This window comes from Gobio gobio (genome assembly GCF_949357685.1).
Source record: "Gobio gobio genome assembly, chromosome: 4".
NCBI lineage: Eukaryota > Metazoa > Chordata > Actinopteri > Cypriniformes > Gobionidae > Gobio > Gobio gobio.
The window spans coordinates 62,609,069-62,628,671 of record NC_137100.1 but is presented as its reverse complement, the minus strand read 5'-3'; the positions used below and the strand labels follow the sequence as shown (position 1 = coordinate 62,628,671).

General features: G+C 36.2%; 1 protein-coding gene across 1 annotated transcript in view; it reads right to left on the bottom strand.

Moving 5' to 3' along the window:
* Positions 1-19,603, bottom strand: part of tnca (tenascin Ca) — a gene marked incomplete at its 5' end in the record, with an annotated part of 74,098 nt that overhangs the window by 3,964 nt on the left and 50,531 nt on the right. The window contains 10 exons of the mRNA XM_079815906.1: positions 22-118; positions 1,879-2,030; positions 4,132-4,264; positions 5,812-5,942; positions 7,367-7,510; positions 7,736-7,855; positions 11,560-11,703; positions 12,557-12,679; positions 13,636-13,908; positions 18,674-18,952. Of these exons, the coding sequence (XP_079672032.1) occupies positions 22-118; positions 1,879-2,030; positions 4,132-4,264; positions 5,812-5,942; positions 7,367-7,510; positions 7,736-7,855; positions 11,560-11,703; positions 12,557-12,679; positions 13,636-13,908; positions 18,674-18,952 (1,596 nt within the window). The remainder of the gene's footprint in view (positions 1-21; positions 119-1,878; positions 2,031-4,131; positions 4,265-5,811; positions 5,943-7,366; positions 7,511-7,735; positions 7,856-11,559; positions 11,704-12,556; positions 12,680-13,635; positions 13,909-18,673; positions 18,953-19,603) is intronic.

Genomic DNA, 19,603 nt, shown 5'->3' with positions numbered 1-19,603 from the left:
TGACATTAAATGGAGTCTCACCGAGCCAAAACTCATCGTTCGTGTCACCGAATCCTGCGGTGTAGTTCCTCCAGTTCCTGTAGAATTCGACCTTGCCGCTCTGACGCCGTAGGAACACCTGGAAAAAGATGTTACAGTTTGTTTTTTTTACCATCACTAGGACACATTTCTCAATTCATAGGTCACTTTTTAAAAACTGTTTATACAGTTCTCCTAAACAACTTTCAGATTTGCACCGCAGGCAATTTCACATTCAAAATGCACTAAAACTACCAAAACACTTCATACATGTTTTAAATCAAGTCATTCATACATAACACTAGCAAAAACTGTCCTAAAATGACCTAGCAGGTAGCATTATACAATGTTAGCATGAATTAGCATGTTGGATGCATGTTTTAACACGTTGATATCAACATGATAATGCTAAACATGCTAGAAATCTGTTAAATCACATTAGCAACATGCCAATCGTGCTAGCAACATGCTAAAACATGCTAGTAAATTTTTTTGACTTTCTCTGAGTAAAACCTTCAAACTTTTCAAAGTTATTTTCAAACTTTCAGACCTGGCTTCGTCAAGCCAACATCAAAGTTTGTCATCAAAAAGTCTAAAACGAGAATTTGAGTTTGTTGTTTGAAGCACGAGAGATGTCTACTCTCACCTGAGCTTATGCTACTCCTACAGCCGTCATGTGTCGGTCAGAGGTCACTCTTCTACCGAAACTGGACTTGCGTATGTCCGTTACCAGAAGACAATGATTATGGTTTATAAAGTCATTAATATGGATATTTTCCTTACAAAAAAGAACTTCAGTGATTTAGCATTAGGCTTTGTGTCAGTAGAAACCCCATAGTATATTTGAATTATGGTACTTTCCCCCCTCATATCCCCCTGAGACGAGAGAATTATGCATTTTATTTCTGGAAAAAATCCTCAGATGACGCAAATATCGCCATTTTGCGTCATCAGAGGATTTTTTGGCCAGAGGCTAAAGACTACAGCCAGTAGAAGGAGCTGTTCCGCATGTTATCAACCCACAGGGGAGAGATCTCACACACAGAAGGTAAATGCGCGGCGCGGCCTCAGGCATTCATAACGGAGCGCTGCAAGTGAATGTTTCAACTTTTCAATGAATTCCTATGAAAGTTTAGCTTCCATATGTGATCTGATAACGCGCCAGACTGGACACGCGCTGAGAATGACAACCACGCTTACCTCAGCTCTGCTCAACTCTTACTCTTGTGCTGAATGAGATCTGACTCCTGCAGCTGCGTTTGTCCTGTGACTTTCGTTCGGCTCACACACACTTTATTGAAAATACACGTTCAGTTTTTAATTGTACTGAATGAAATGATTGTATTATTACGAAGATCAAAACGACGCTGGGGGCGGTGCACGGAGTGGCCTCGTAGGGCAGCGAAGCAAGTGCATTCGGGGAGTTGTTGTCTTTCATCCACATGAGACAAAAATACACTTTTCTGTCTTTTCTCAGTCTAGAAGGCACCAAATTCAAAAATAATTTCACATTTCTACTACATAAATGACCCAGTTTAAATACACATTCATCTTTCCAGCACTGGAGTTTAGGTCTGATTTGTGTTGAAGAGCTGCTAACAAATTCCTTTATTCACATAATGCTCTCTCTTTTATAAGTGTACATGTCAACATTTCCATATCCTGTATGTCAAGGACTGTAGTCTGTCAGGTAAAACACAAGCTGTTTGCTGTTTTATTCCAATGTTAGCTACACTTGGTCTAAGCAAAGGCTTCCGTAAATGTTTAGTTTATACGTATAGCGTTATGAATAGTTAAATTTGTTGTACATAAGTTGTGACTTAGCGCTGCTTTACGCCAAAACAGCTCATCTAGACTCACCATCCAGCCTCCGCCGTCGGTGGTCATGTCGCAGTAGACCCGGACCGGTTGTTTGTCATCTCCGTTTATGTAAATTGTGTACGGACCGGAGGACGTCTCTCCATTCAGCAGAGCTTCTGAGCAGTCCTTGGCATTTTTTTTGAGCGTGCCAACTGCAAACACGAAGAATCACACACTGATAATGTAGATCACAAGAACTGCAGAATGCTGTGCATCAAAAGCAATGCTAAATCACCGACATCATTTATAAAGGGTGTGTAGACAGTGAATTAATTTTCCCTCACAGTTGTTTGATATAAGTCACATTTTTTGCATCAAAATGACAACCTGACTGCCCAATAAAACAGTAAATAATCGTTCTGTGTTTGCTAAGGTAACCATTGCTCATAATAAGGGTTAAAGTCGGCATTAAACAGAAATTGCAATTGGTTTCCCACAGTGTGGTGACGTGTTATTAACATTATAAATCTACAAAGCTAGTTGTTTTATATTTTCATGTAAAGTAGATTTATAACACTGCGTTATATTATCTTGGCATGAAATTACAGAAAACCAGTTTACACTGTGAGTGTTTCTGAGGGGCCATTTCTTTCCTCTCCTGGAATTTAACAAAATGAAAGATCATACAAAATGCATTATTTTTTATTTGGTAGTCTACTGTCCTGACTCGATTGTCCTCAGTGTGAAAAGATGGATCTCAAAATCATACAGTCCCTTCTGGAGAGGGTTCAAATATGCAGAAGATGCTGGAAAACTGAAGAATGTGCAGGACCTGGAGGATTTTTCTGAAGAACATTGGGCAGTTTAACTGCTCAAGACAAACAAGAGACTCAAGAATAACCGTCACTAAACACACAAACAGCCGTGGATCACCCAGGGAACGACACACAGTATTGAGAATCAATGGTTCAGAAACTTTTGAACGGGGTTATTTTAATAATTTAGCTATTGTTTTGTATTGTGGACTATATGTAAACATTTATTATGTAAAATATCGTATTCAGGACAGCACTAAATAAAAAAAATAACATGCATTTTGTATGATCTCTCTTGTTTAGTTCAAATGATTCACATTTTCACACATTCTGCAAGTAGTTCACATACTTTTTCTTGCATATATTATATAAATATATATATATATTTTTTATGAGCTAAATTCTAGTTTACTCAACTATGATGACTTCTGCTTCTGAGAATCACAGAAATGTGAAAAGGGTCCTGTTTTTGATTAAGATAATTAAAAATAATGTGCACAGATAAATCATTCACAATTAATATTGCATTATTCCATAAAAATGAGAATTGTTCATTTTGATTGCATGGTGAATTTAAGGGTGATTTGAACAAACCCATAACCCAATGTCGCATTTTCTTCTTGGTTTGGTTTGATTTCACAAGCCAACATTTCAAAGCGCATCAAAATGTGTTTATGCAATCAAGAAAGATGGATTGACAAGCTTTTTAAGATGAAGACGCACTCTGCGAATAATGTACTCATCCACAGAATCAGACTCAGATTTACGCGAAACATTTCTCATTCTGAATTATGATACAGCTTGATTTGTTGGGTCAGGAGTTTGTTTTCAGTTCTGATCTTGATCTCTGACCGATGTAACTGAACTAAGAGAGAAAACATGCAGGGTTCTGAAACAAACACTCGCAATGAGGCAGGTGTGAGACAGACTGTAAATAAAATATGGACGTAGTGTCCGTGACGTCACCCATAGGTTTCTGGAGAGAGTTTTTTTTTTCTCCCAGATAGCTGAAAATGGGCAAAGAGGCGGGACGTGGGCGGAGCTGAGGTGACGCGATGACTAACAGACAGCAGACAAACGGCAATCCACCTGTCACTCAAAGTGGCCACGCCCTTAATTATGCAGAACTTTAAGGCTTTATATAATGTAAACGCATGAGTTATAAAAAAATTCACCCCCTCACAGTCGTCATGAAGGGCAAAATTAGCCGTATAGCCCAAAACCACGATTTGTACCAGCCTGTAAACATGTGTTCTTCTGCTGTAAAAATTGCCATTTTAACATGAGGCTCAATGAGATTCTGCTCCCTTCTGGTCTCTGTCCCTAGTGGCCAGTCGATGAATTGCAGTTTAAGTCACTTCCGTACTGGCTTCAAAAGAAACTGCGAGAGGTTGCAGATTGGTTTGAAAACACAAGTTTGAGCAATAGTAATATAGCTAATATTATTTATGTAACATAAAACCATCTGTGTGTGTGTGTGTGTAGTAAAGTGACTGACCAGTGGTGAAGACAGTGCTGATACTCTTGCTCCTCTTGTCCTCAGAGACAGCCTGCAGTCGGACTGTGTATTCTGTGGTGCTTCTCAGATCGGACAGACCGTGGGAGGTGACAGATGGCTCGAGATTCACTTCCTGTGTTAACATACAGTACGTCAGTTATGCTCTGAATTAGCAGTAAAAAACATTGAATAACTATTGCTAATATGTACCATAAGTGACCCAGGACCACAAAACCAGTCATAAATCGCACGGGTATATTTCTGGCAATAGCCAACAATACATTGTATGGGTCAAAATTAAAGATTTTTCTTTTATGCCAAAAATCATTAGGATATTAAGTAAAGATCATGTTCCATGAAAAATTCAGGTCTCCAATTGAACATTTTCTAGTGACTGATCACATCTACATTTTTCAGTTGGCCAAATTGAATTTCTGTGAATTGATGCAATTTAATTCACAGAAATTAAATTTGGCCAACTAAAAAAAAATTAGATGTGATCAGTCACTAGAACATTTTTAATTGGAGACCTGATTTTTTTTTTTTACAGTGAAATTTCCTACCATAAATATATACAAAATGTATTATTAGTAGGGCTGTCAAAAGATTAATCGCGATTAATCGCATCCAAAATAAAAGTTTGTGTTTACATAATATATGTGTGTGTACTGTGTTAATTATTATTTATATGTAAATGCACACACATTCATGTATATATTTAAGAAATATTTGCATGTATATACTGTATATACATTTATATAATCTATAATATATATAAATATAAATGTTTTATATATAAAAATAATATTTTTTTCTTAAATATATACATGCTTGTGTGTGTATTTATATATAAATAATAATTAACACAGTACACACACATACATTATGTAAACACAAACTTTTATTTTGGATTCGATTAATCTTTTGACAGCCCTAATTATTAGTAGTAATATGCATTGCTAAGGACTTTAAAAATATTGACGATTTTCTCAATATTTCGATTTTTTTGCACCCTCAGATTCCAGATTTTCATAAAGTTTTCGCTTGTTTTTGTAATGTGCTATAGCGCTTTGAGTAAAAGAAAGGCACATTATAAAATGCATGAAATATTATTGCTGTCTAATCGTATCCAGAAATATAATTCTATAATCTACACAATAAACAACACTCTCTAATCTTAAACGTTTGCCTTGCACCAGATGAAATATTAATGCATGCAGGTTATATTAGTTATATTTGATTGACTAACAATGTAGACAGAAAGACTGCATACATTGTATACTGTATATTATTTCGAAGACATACAGTAATTCAACCTTAACAAAGAAAAGTCTGTCATTATTTACTTCTTTAGTGTTCCACAGTCATTTGTAACCAACATGAGGGTGAGTAAAAATGTAATTTTTTTATGTAAAAGCAGACATGTTGAATGTGCGAGGCTTCCGGTATCATTCGCTTCTGGCTATTGTACCTGTACCTGCTTTATATTACATCATCTTAATGTATTATTATAATCATGAACAAACCTAAGGACTGCCTAATAGTTTGACCTTTTACTGCACTTGGTTATTCCTCTAGTTATTTACATATAGTGGCTAATGTATTGGAACAACGTACTCCGTGAGGCAAAATAATGTGGATATGCGTTTGAAAGTTAGTAGTATGTGAGAAATGCCTGACCCTGATATCCCCGTCAGACGCTTCGAAGGTCAGTATATATCCGCTGATGGCTGCCCGGGGCGGCTTCCAGGTGAGCGAAGCGCTTTCTGCCTGAATATTACTGGCAACCAGATCACGCGGAGCATCCACATCTACAATCACATTACACTCATGCTTATTCAGGCAATAAGATGACAGAGAAATAAAATGACAGTGTGTTCAATGAAGGACAATTCCAAAACGCTAAACTTCCATCACTGATGCATTATGGGAGAAAAAAAAGTTTTGAAATGAGTTGGTCAGCAGTTTTTCATAATATTATCCAGGTATTTGGAACCACATTTTTGTATTGATTATCAAAATGCTAGGCAAAACATACAATATGTACAATGTAATTGTAATTTTATTATTAATATTTTTTAAATTACATTTTATTTTGTACATTTTGTCATACATTAAATGGTTTTCATTTTCAATTGAGATATATGGGAGAAATAAACAGGACACGTCTTTAAAAAAAACAAACATTAAAAGCTATGTTAAAGCTGCTTTTAATATTTATTATTATTATTATTTTATTAAAACATTTTTGTGATACATTAAATGTTTTTTATTCTCAATCAGGACATATGAGAAAAGAATAGGACATTTCTTAAAAAAATTAAAAGCCATGTTAAATCTGCTTTTAATATTTATTATTATGATTATTATTTATTTCATACATATGTTTTGCATTAATTGGCTTTCATTCTCAATCAGAACACACATGATAAATGAATAGGACATGTCTTTTAAAAAATGTAAAAGCTGTGTTTAAGCTGCTTTTCATATTTATTATTATTATTTATCATTTCATAAATATTTTTTGTGATATATTAAATGCTTTTTATTCTCAATCAGGACACATATGAGAAATTAATAGGGCATATCTTTAAAAAAAATTAAAAGCTGTGTTACATCTGCTTGTAATATGTATTATTATTATTATTATTATTATTATTTATTTCTTTCATAAATATTTTTTGTGATACATTAAATGGCTTTCATTTTCAATCAGGACACATATGAGAAACGAATAGGACATATCTTTAAAAAAACATTAAAAGCTGTGCTAAATCTGCTTTTCATATTTATTATTATTAATAGTATTAGTATTATTTCTTTTTTTTTTTTTGCGATATATTTAATGTTTTTTATTCTCAATCAGGACACATATGAGAAATGAATAGGACATTTCCTTAAAAAATAAAACAAAACATTAAAAATTGTGTTAAAGCTGCTTTTAACAGTATTATTATTATTATTATGAAAAATGTTTTTGATGCATTACATGGTGTTCACATTAAAAACGAATCTCACAAAAACAAAACATTAATAAAAAATAATCTTAAATATTTAATATTAACGATGATTTTTGCATAAAAAACACAGTACAAGCATAACAGAATTTCACTCTGATTTTATATCCAAATCCTGGCTTTTTTATGAGAATGACCCCTTTACTGTTCAATAATCTGACGTGTCCTACAGGGGGCGCTGCAGCTCTAGTAATGGTTGAAATGTGCCTGCTGCTCACCTGTTGTGAAGCCTGTGGTCGCTGGAGCACTTTTCTCCCGGTTTCTTATGGCATGAACATTGACTGTGTATTCAGTTGCTGGAGCCAGTGAAGTCATCTCAAACTCCACGGTGTTGCCAGAAACCTGCTCTGATATCGGTGGCACTTCAGAGGAAAACACAAGAAGTTCATCTATAAAACTTAAAGTGATAGAGCCTAAAACATATGAGGAAAAAAAATGATACTACAGTAAAAGTGTTTTTTTCAACGACACATGATAGTTTGGGGTATCAGTGGCAGCAGTGATACTGAGATGTCTAAAACTATTGTGAGTAGCAGTAGAGACGAGCTTAAAATAGAGCAAGAGAGAGCGCAGGAGGGTTAACCCACCAGTGTCTGCGCTGTATGTGATGACATATCCATCCACTGTGGAAACTGCAGGTTGCCAGAGCAACAGCGCCGTCGTGTCAGTGACATTGACAGCAGTCAGGCTGCGTGGCGTATCCAGGGCTGGAGGAACACAGATACATGTAAAAACTGTGATATTTGTCATATTTAAAATAAATATTATCTATAATATAAAATCAATATAGTTGTGGTATTAGTTATGGAACTGATTTGAACGGAATAATTACACTATTAAATTCTTTACAGGTGAAATTGAATTTGTTCTCATAATTGATACATTTTTATAACATCAACACTGTTAATTATTGTGATGTGAAGCTGCTTTCAAGCTATCTGTATTGTATAAAGTGCTATAGAAATAAATGTCATGACTTATTTTGTTACATGTAATATAAACAAATAACATTTGTTATTTACAAATTACATTTATAATAAAGTAATATTTAAATAATTGATTATATCATTATAATTGTATAAGTTAATTGTATACATTTTCATGACTTTACATTTGAGTTATGTATTTACAAAGTAAAAAACTTAAGTTAGATGCGATTAATCACAATTAATCGAATTGACAGCACTAATTCAAATCGATTATATATATTGATTATCAATATACTGTGTATATATATACATATACATACACACAGAGATATGTATATATATATATATATATATATATATATATATATATATATATATATATATATATAAACTTTTATGTTAGATGCGATTAATCACAATTAATCGATTTGACAGCACTAATCTAATATATAATATAATTATAGTTCTGTCAAATTGATTAATCACATCTAACATAAAAGTCTATAAATATATTTGTGTGTGTATGATTATATAAATATCCACATATACATGCACACACAGATACATGTGTATAAATAAAAACTTTTATGTTAGATGCGATTAATCACAATTAATTGATTTGACAGCACTAATTTTACATTCAATTATATTAATTTTAATTATATTATTTATAGTGCTGTCAAATCGATTATATATATCGAATATCCCTATACTGTATACATACACACAGATATACACTACCAGTCAAAGGTTTCGAATCATTAAGATTTTTAAATGTTTTTGAAAGAAGTCTCTTCTGCTCACCAAGGTTGCATTTATGTTACTAAAAATACAAAAAATGCTGTAATATTGCGAAATATTATTAAAATGTAAAATAGCTGTTTTTAATTTGAATATATATTTAAAATGTAATTTATTCATGTGATCAAAGCTGAATTTTCAGCATCGTTACTCCCTCCAGTCTTCAGTGTCACACGATCCTTCAGAAATCATTCTAATATGATGATTTGCTGCTCAAGAAACATTTATGATTATTATCAATATTAAAAGCAGTTGTGTAAAACATTTTTTTTAGGATTCTTTGATGAATGGAAAGTTCAAAAGAACAGCATTTATCTGAAATATAAAGCTTTTGCAACATTGTACTACCATTCAAAAGTTTTGGATCGGTAAGAATTATATATATATATATATTTTTTGTGTGTGTTTTTTTGGTGGAAATAACAAAGAAATTAATATATTTATTCAGCAAGGATGCATTAAATTGATCAAGTGACAGTATAGACATTTATAATGTTGCAAAAGTTTTATATTTCAGACAAATGCTGTTCTTTTGAACTCTCTTGTTGATTAAATAATCCTGAATTTTTTTTGTACACAACTGTTTTCAACACTGATAATAATCATACATATTTCTTGAGCAGCAAATCATCATATTAGAATGATTTCTGAAGGATCATGTGACACAAGACTGGAGTAATGATGATCACAGGAATAAATTACACTTTTAAATATATTCAAATAGAAAAAAGTTATTTTAAATTGTAAAAATCTTTCACAATATTACTGTTTTTACTGTATTTTTTGATCAAATAAAAGCAGCCTTGGTGAGCAGAAGAGACTTCTTTCAAAAACATTAACAAATCTTAATGATTCCAAACTTTTGGCTGGAAGTATATATATATATATATATATATATATATATATATATATATATATATATATATATATATATATACAGGGAGTGCAGAATTATTAGGCACGTTGATTTTCTGATCATATTTTTTTTCCAGGCACATTTGACCAATTCCAAACCACAGTAATCCTAATAACTACTATTGATTTAGTATTTAATAATGTATAAGTGATATATAATTGTTCATGAAGGCTGGAAATGAAAATCACCTTATATTCAGGTGTGCAGAATTATTAGGCATGTTTTCTTTTACAGATAAATTGAGCCAAAAAAGAGATTTAACTCAGACTGAAAAGTCAAAAAGTATTAAATGCCCATGAGAAGGATGCAATACTAATGCAATACTAGACATTGCAGTTAAGGCATGACCATTGGACAGTGAAATGCTCGTTGGGTCAGCAGGGTCAGACAAAAACAGGTGGTGAAGAAAAGACACCTATTAACTGCAAAAGAATTAAGAATTAAGGTGAAGAATTAAGGGTGAAACCATCAGGAACCCTTTAGTCTACAGCGCCACCATTTTCCAAAGCTGTAACCTACCTGGAGTCTCCAGAAGTGCAAGGTGTCAGGATCTCAGAGACTTCAGTTAGGTAAAGAATCCTAAAAAATGACCCCCACTAGATAAGAATCACAAGCTGAAGTGTTGTAAAATACATGAAGAAGGTTTTTTTATAGGCTTTATGGACAGATAGGTTGAGAGTGACTCTTGAAGGACCAGCACCACATCCTCTAGTACCACTGTTTGAAGAATTCATCTGCCAGAATCTGGCAGTACGTTTTGAGAGTTCATTTTTAGTCCATCTCTGCAAAACGGACTTCAGGATGGACTAAAATGAACTCCCAAAACGTACTGCCAGATTCTGGAAGATGAATTCTTCAAACAGTGGTACTAGAGGATGAGGAGCTGGTCCTTCAAGAGTCATTCTCAACCTATAAAACCTATAAAGCCTATAAAAAAACCTTCTTCATGTATTTTACAACACTTCAGCTTGTGATTCTTATTTAGTGGGGGTCATTTTTTAGGATTCTTTACCTAACTGAAGTCTCTGAGATCCTGACACCTTGCACTTCTGGAGACTCCAGGTAGGTTGCAGCTCTGGAAAATGGTGGCGCTGGAGACTAAAGGGTTCCTCATGGTTTCACCCTTAATTCTTCACCTTAATTCTTAATTCTTTTGCGGTTAATAGGTGTCTTTTCTCCGCCACATGTTTTTGTCTGACCCTGCTGACCCAACGAGCATTTCACTGTCCAATGGTCATGCCTTAACTGCAATGTCTAGTATTGCATTAGTATTGCATCCTTCTCATGGGCATTTAATACTTTTTGACTTTTCAGTCTGAGTTAAACCTCTTTTTTGGCTCAATTTATCTGTAAAAGAAAACATGCCTAATAATTCTGCACACCTGAATATAAGGTGATTTTCATTTCCAGCCTTCATGAACAATTATATATCACTTATACATTATTAAATACTAAATCAATAGTAGTTATTAGGATTACTGTGGTTTGGAATTGGTCAAATGTGCCTGGAAAAAAAATATGATCAGAAAATCAACGTGCCTAATAATTCTGCACTCCCTGTGTATATATATATATATATATATATTTACAAACTTTTATGTTAGATGCGATTAATCACAATGAATCAATTTGACAGCACATAATATAATATTATAGTGCTGTCAAATTGATTAATCGCATCTAACATAAAAGTCTGTAAATATATTTGTCTATTATATTATATTTCTTAGAAAACACCATTAACCAGTAAAGTGATTTAACTGACCTGTTGTAAAAGTGTCTGACACTGGTTCGCTTTCCTCCAGACCTTTCACTGAAATAACTGACACCTGATACATCTCTCCAGGAATCAGATCTGGTAGCAAAACCTGAGATTGTGACCCGTCCACTGTCATGACCTTGGGAGAACCTGGTAAGAAGAGAAGCAATAACGTATGAATTTACAGTATAGTAGTAGAATATACTTAAAGCTGCACTATGTAACTTTTCCGTCCGCTAGAGGTCGCCCATTCAAAACAAAAGGCGTAGTTTGATGATGCCAAGTTTGAGCACAGAATCTTGGGACATGTGGTCTTCACCTCACAGCCGGTGGAAAAGAATCAGGATAGGACTCGCGCAGAAATCATGTTGATGGATGTGATTATTAACATTACTGTAGTCTGAAGCAGAGCAGGAGCGAGTGTTGTGGAGCTGAGGAACCGCTGGAGCGATTGTTAATAAGATGAACGCAACACACGCCTCGCGAGCAGCGGGACTTTTATTATGCCACAGTCACCGGCGCCACTTCCGCATTTCTGGTCATGAGTATGAGGTAACGCAGCTCTGTTTATCATATTAGACACATCTGAGTGTGTTGAAAATGATGTTATGACGTCACTCTGTGCGTTCTCTCAGCGGCTGCTATGACACTTGTTCACACTGCAGTGAGAGTAAAGCGTTTCTGTAAAATAAAAACGGAAACCGAGGGGAACGCAGATATAACGCAATTGACAGGCGACTTCCTCACACGTCCCGGTTCCTTGGTTAAAATAGCAATTTCTCACGATTTACAAATATTTCGAAACATTTGGGATATTGTAAGTACTCAACTGAACAAAATATATATAACACTGGCCTTGTGGTTTTTGGACATTTTACTGAAAAACTTTACATAGTGCACCTTTAAACAATGTGTTTTTTAGTGGTCTTCGTTTTCAACACTAGATTGCATATCTATAGTAATGTGTTCAAGCATTCAGTGTTTTAAGAGGAACAGCACTCGCCTCCATGGGCTGGGAAGTAAGTGATTCTGTAGGAGTCCGGTTGGGCACGCGGTTCAGTCCAGTAAACCACACCTGATGTGTCCGTGACGTCAGAGAAATGAAGGTCGCGTAGAGCTCCGAGGCCTGCCAGACAGCAATGCAGATACATTTTTAACAATGGCATTAAGAAAACACTGAAAATTCGGGAATATGTTCCACCCAGGTTCCTTATGGTCATTAAGACATGAAGTTAATTCATACAGTCACTGGAAAACGGACAAAGAAAGACCAACAGCTGCAGGAGAAGCAGGCCTGGTGCAATGAAAAAGGCCTAAAAGAAAGATTCGTTAGTCATAATAGTGCAAGTTTCCATTCCAAGAAACATCCACAAATGCTCCCATTTGTAACACGATCAGTCATGCCAAAATCATTCAACTGCATTCCACAAATTAAACCTGGAGCGAGACGATAACAAAAAGAAGGCATGTTATTTAGATCAGACCAGTTACATTAACCAACACAGAATCATTAGTTCTCAGGGCATGCGGACAAATGAACATCACTTTCCCAACAACCGTGTGCAGAATAGTGCAACTTGATGGTTTAGTAGTGACATGAACATCAGGAGACTTTCCTCTGGATGCATGAACATACACAACGTTCCTTCGTGAGAAACGGAAGCATGCAAGGTTAAAGTCAACATGAACTGAAAATCATGTCAAAATGTCTTTTCTCAGCTTCTAAAGCACCCACTTATACAAGAGTTTTTTCTTGTTGAATTTGGAATTACATCAAGTGCTTTTGTAAGTCGCTTTGGATAAAAGCATCTGCTAAATGCATAAATGGCTTGCAAACAGAATCTTTGGATCTTTTAAAATGACCAGAGGGCCACAAAAGCACCGTTTCTGTCAATACTCTTTCAGCATTTGCTGTTGACTTTAACCCTGGATTGAAACATATCCTGATAGATACATTTCAAATCACGGTGCACCAGTACCTGTTTAGGACGAAGAGTGTTATTTAGTGGTTTGAGATCATCCTTCCACCACATTGCAGCCAAGAAAGCCCTCTCAAATCCAGAAAGGATGCGAACACAATACCTGTTCTCGCAACAGCAGTAACGGGTTGGGAGCGATGTTCCAACGTGACACCGTAAAGCTCAATTTCATACTCAGTTCCCCCCAAAAGCCGTGTTAACACTTTGGTTCTTTCATCGCCCGGCACAACGAACTCTCGAGGGTGGGACAGCTTTCTCGAATCTCTAACTTTGAGCACAAATCGATCGAAAACGTCGTCTTCTGCGGTCCAGGCCAGCCGGAAACCCTCAGGGGTGACGTCCGACACGAAAAGGTGCTCAATCTCTGGTTCGGCCTCTGATTGACAAGGGGAAACGTGTCTTTTTCTTGTTTTAACAAGTTCATTTCCAACTACCTGCCGGTCTCCAACCATTCGACATGCATCAAGCACGAATATTTCTCGGACACATAACAGCAATGTACACACGTCCTTTCATGACTTTTGACACCAGTACGGCATTGCAAGTCATGCGTGCCACTTACACAAGACATCTTTCTACTGTAGAGTGATTTCATGCAAGCCCTCAGCCCTCATACTGGTGAAATAAAAACTTGATGAAACCTGATTAAATGGAACTTAAATATTGATGGATAGAGTTTTTGCCAGCCATTTAAGTAGAAAACACAGTTTAAATATGCCATCAGACATGTGGGACAAGTGAAGCATGTATTGTTCACTAGAAACAAAGCGAAAGACTTTATCGATGGAGGAGACCTGGCAAATAAACAAGGGATAGTGTTGAGGAGGTATAGTTGAGTTTGTAGGAGTTTCCCAACCAAAGCTTAGACCAAACAGCATGCCATCTTCTAGAATGTAGGACGTGTAAACACAGGACATGTTATTTGTTAAAGCTACACTATGTAACTTTTCCGTCCACTAGAGGTCGCCTGTTCAAAACAAAGGCGTAGTTTGATGACGCCACGTTTGAGCGCAGAATCTTGGGACATGTGGTCTTCACCTCACAGCCGGTGGAAAAGAATCAGGCTAGGACTCGGGCAGAAATCATGTTCATGGATGCGATTATTAACGTTACTGTAGTCTGAAGCAGAGCAGGGCCGAGTGTTGTGGAGCTGAGCAAGGCCGCAGGAGCGATTGAAGAGCGGGACTGTTATTATGGCATAGTCGCTGGCGGGACTTTTATTATGACACGGTCGTCGGCGCCACTTCCTCTTTTCCAGTCATGAGTATGAGGTAACGCAACTCTGTTTATCGTATTAGATATATCTGAGTGTGTTGAAAAGGAAGTTATGACGTTCGCTCAGCTGCTGCTATGACACTTGTTCACACTGCAGTGAGAGTACAGCGTTTCTGCTAAATAAAACCGGTAACCGAGGGTGACGCAGATATGACGCAATCGACAGGCGACTCCCTCACACGCATAGCTCACACGTCCCGGTTCCTTGGTTAAAATTGCAATTTCTCACGATTTACAAATAGTTGGAAACATTTGGGATATTCTAAGTACTCAACTGAACAAAATATATAACACTGGCCTAGCGGTTTTTGGATATTTTACTGAAAAAATCTGACATAGTTCACCTTTAATTGTCATCTGCATAAGGATTATAGGTCATTTTAGTTTTCTAGTATTTTGAGCCTTTCTCGATCAGTCTGTACACTGCAATGGAAGCCGCATCTGAAGCAGTGTATATACCATGAAAAAGGAGCATTTACACAGACTTTTTAATGCGGCGTAAATGTACAGTGCAATCACCATTTTTGTATTAAGGTTTGTGGCAAGCAGAACGAGGCAGAGGGGCCGTGGGAACGGGGCGAGGCCGGTAGCGTGATAGATAATGAGTGCCAGCTGTGTGCCGCACCGGTCTCGTTCCGTTCTCACGGTCCCTCTGCCTCGTTCTGCTTGCCACAAGGTTATTTTCCAGGTAAAAGAAGCTTGAAACAAATACATTTACTTGAACAGGGCATAACATATTAAACTGGTGTATTTTGTCCTCATGCACTGGCAGATGTTTTTTTTTTAAAGGGTTAGTTCACCCAAAAATGAAAATTCTGTCATTAATTACTTACTCGTTCGACACCAGTAAGACCTCCGTTCATCTTCGGAACAGAAATGAAGATATTTTAGTTGAAATCTGATGGCTCTGAAAGGCCTCCATTGGCACAATGGCACGGTTCACTCTCAAGACCCTTAAAAGGTACCGTTACAAAGTCCATCTCACTACAGTGGTTCTAAAATAACTTAATGAATCGGCGAGAATAGTTTTTGTGCGCAAAAAAACCCTAAATAACAACTTATATAGTGATGACGATTTCAAAACAAGGCATCATGAAGCTTCGAAGCGTTATGAATCAGTGAGTCGAATCAGCGGTTTGAATCGCCAAATTTCAGCAGTTTGGCGGTTTGACACGCGATCCGAATCATGATTCGACTCACTGATTCATAACGCTTCGAAGCTTCATGATGCCTTGTTTAAAAATCGTCATGTCGAACGACATGAGGGTAAGTAATTAATGACAGAATTTTCATTTTTGGGTGTACTAACCCTTTAAATATAAACAAGTTAAAAAAAATTGTAGTAAGACCAAATATACTCAAGATGCATTCTCTGCAAAAAACAAAACATTAAATATCGTATGCATTATTTAAAGGTGACCTATTATGGAAAATAGGGCTGTGTATTGCCAAGAATCTGGCGATACGATACGTATCACGATACAGGGGTTACGATACGATATATTGTTATATATTGCGATATTGTAAGAGGCAATATATGACGATATTTCTTTTTTTTTTAATAGAAAGATCTAATTCAAAAAAATAAAGAACACAACCATATGCATAAAACCTGACAAGTAATTATTTTATTTAATTAATACAGTATCATTATATCACTAATCACCATTTTGAGCAATCCAAGTAAAGGGAAATGCAGGAAAAGTGACTGCAGGATTTTAAAGGTTCACAGTATAGCAGTTTTTAATTTCTAAACTATTTAACAACAGAAAGTGCATAGTCCATTCCATGACTGAATGACTGATTGTTTTATATTTAATACTGTAAAGCTGTTTGCTTTAAAGCAGTCTAAGTGCTATTTAAAGTACTGAACTGCAGAGCTGGTGAATCATATCCACATCGCTATGATCAGATGCTGTCGTTGTCAATGACAACATCTGTCAATTTTGTTGTGTGTTTATTTTGTTACTGAGAGGAAAACGTGCTGAACATATTCTATCGAAACGCTTCTCAGCAGCGCAGATAACGTCGGGATGTTAAGCGATCGAGCTCTCAGATTCAATGCGTTTCCCGAGTATTGGATTTTAACTTGGCCTATTTTGCAAACAAAATGACTCTTGTCGATTTCCTTAGTGGCTTCTTTATAGCTGAAGCCAAAATTAGTCCACACTTCATCTCTGTATACCGCGGGAGTGGTATAATTCTATCGTCTTGTGAGCTGGGTTTGCTAATACAAACACTAGCAGCAATGCACGCAACTTCATCTCGCGCTTCTCCGGCTGCGTGTCAGTTACGTTCTGAGATAACATTGCCATCTAGCGGTTGGGTTTTATACATCTCTGTGGTTTAAACCCAACAATGCCACGAATCTTGGATGTAATTAAATAAATATATAAATATCGATACAGTGTTTTTGAGAATCGATACAGTATCGGCAAACATAATATCGCGATATTCACGTATATCGATATTTTCTTACACCCCTAATGGAAAATTCACTGAACATAACTATTTCTGCAGTGTGTGTGTACACAACCACCCTACAATGGTAAAAATCCACCTACTCCTACTTTTTTAATCCCCATAGATCATAAGCAGTGTCTCAGAACAAGCAGTTTGCAAGTTCTAGCATTTGTGACGTCACATTGACTGTGTTTATGTTAACTTTGTGTGTTTTTGACATAACCTTGTGTGTACTTGACAGTTTAAGCGCAATAAGACGTGAAAAAGAACTTAGTTTAATAGGGCCTATATCAGAAGTTTAGACTAATATGGCGGCTTTAAAACGCACGCAGATAATAAACTTTCATGATGAAGAACTGCAGTCTCACCGCGATAGAGATGATAATCAAAACCAAACAGATGTTTTCATTTTTGGCAGAGTATCCAAGGCACAAGCTGTACAGGCGCTGCCCTTTTCTCGATAGAGGGGCGGGGAGCAGCAGCTCATTTGCATTTAAAGATACAGGCACAAAAACAGCATGTTTTTGCTTCCACCAAAATGGGAATTTATAACATGGTGTAATAAATGATCCGGGGGGTATTTTGAGCTGAAACTTCAGACACATTCTGGAGACACCTGAGACTTATATTACATCTTGTAAAAAGGGACATAATATGTCCCCTTTAATAAACAAATTATCTTGTCTTATCGTTTATATATATATTATATATATATATATATATATATATATATATATATAAAGTCAAAAAAAGAGATGTGTGGAACAGCAAATGTGTGTGCCAACTTTTTAAAATGACAAAAAGAAAAATATCAGGGGGCCACAATAACACAGTTACACTTTATTACGATGGTCCACTTTAGACATTCTACTAACCATAAGTACATTTACATGTCAACTAACTCTCATTAGAGTATTAGTAGACGGTACTAAATAATAATAAAGTGTTGGCAGATATTAAACAGACAGTCTGCTACTCTAATGAGAGTTAGTTGACATGTAGTTGCAAACTTACTTATAGTAAGTAGAATGTCTAAAGTGGACCATCAAAATAAAGTGTTACCAATAACATTGTTTCTGACAATATTGATTTTAAAACGCCTGACCAATCAGAATCAGCTGCCTGCGGGCGAGAAAAGCATCTTGAGCATATCGAGTGCTTACTGTATAGCAACTGTACAATTTATCAGGTTGTCGTCATGATATTGTGTGTCTATCATAGCAGATGCTCTCAAACATGTCCTGTGCATACAACCTCTGGAAAAATTGTGATGGCAGTAAAATATTATCTGCTAGATATTAAAAAAAAAATTTTCTATGCAACATGGTAAAAGCTACCAAGCTTTGGCAGTGAAAGCTCTGAGGTGAAGGAGTGACGTGCAGTTGAAAAGCAGAAAGCGGTACCTGTAACAGCCACTGTGGTGATTGGACGAGACTGTAACCCATTCCCTGACACCCCGGTCACACTGACCTCATAGCCAATGCCAGTAATCAGGCCCAAAAGATCCAATAAGGTCTGGTTTCCCGGAACTACGAACTCTTGTGGCTCCAGCAGCAGGCCAGAGTCCGACACCTTTACCTGAAAATGGCTGAAGCCCTCAAAGGAATCTGCTTCCCAGGACACCCGAAATCCGTATGGGGTTATATCCGAAATGGTGAGGTTTTCCACTTTAGGTAATGACGCTGGGTTACGTGGTACAGGATTCATTTGGGTCCCGTAGGTGCAGTGTTATAGGAGGGGACAATACAGGGTGAGGATGTATAATTGATTCTGCAGTGATTGCAAGGTCAAAATAGCTTGTTATATGTCAAATGTTACTTATTAATTGGTCAATATTAAGCTATTATTGTATGAGCTTTCTGGTTTTTCCATGTAAAATAACTGAGTATTTAGTGGGTGCAATACAACTGCATGCATATGACAAAAACTGGAATGAATCAATCCAATCATCCATTGTGTTAATATAATTAAACAATATGTGGTCAGATCGATGCAAATCTACTTTATTTTCCTAATGCGCAATCATGTAATGTTTCAAGCACTGCAGATGAAGTTGCAAACAGAAACTGCACCTGAAGATAAGCCTATAGTAACATATATACACTATATTGCCAAAAGTTTTGGGACGCCTGCCTTTACATGAACTTTAATGTTAATCCGTAGTGTTTAATATGGAGTTGGCCCACCCTTTGCAGCTCTAACAGCTTCCACTTTTCTGGGAAGGCTTTCCACAAGTTTTATGAGTGTGTTTATGGGAATTTTTGACCATTCTTCTAGAAGCGCATTTGTGAGGTCAGGCACTGATGTTGGACGAGAAGGCCTGGCTCTCAATC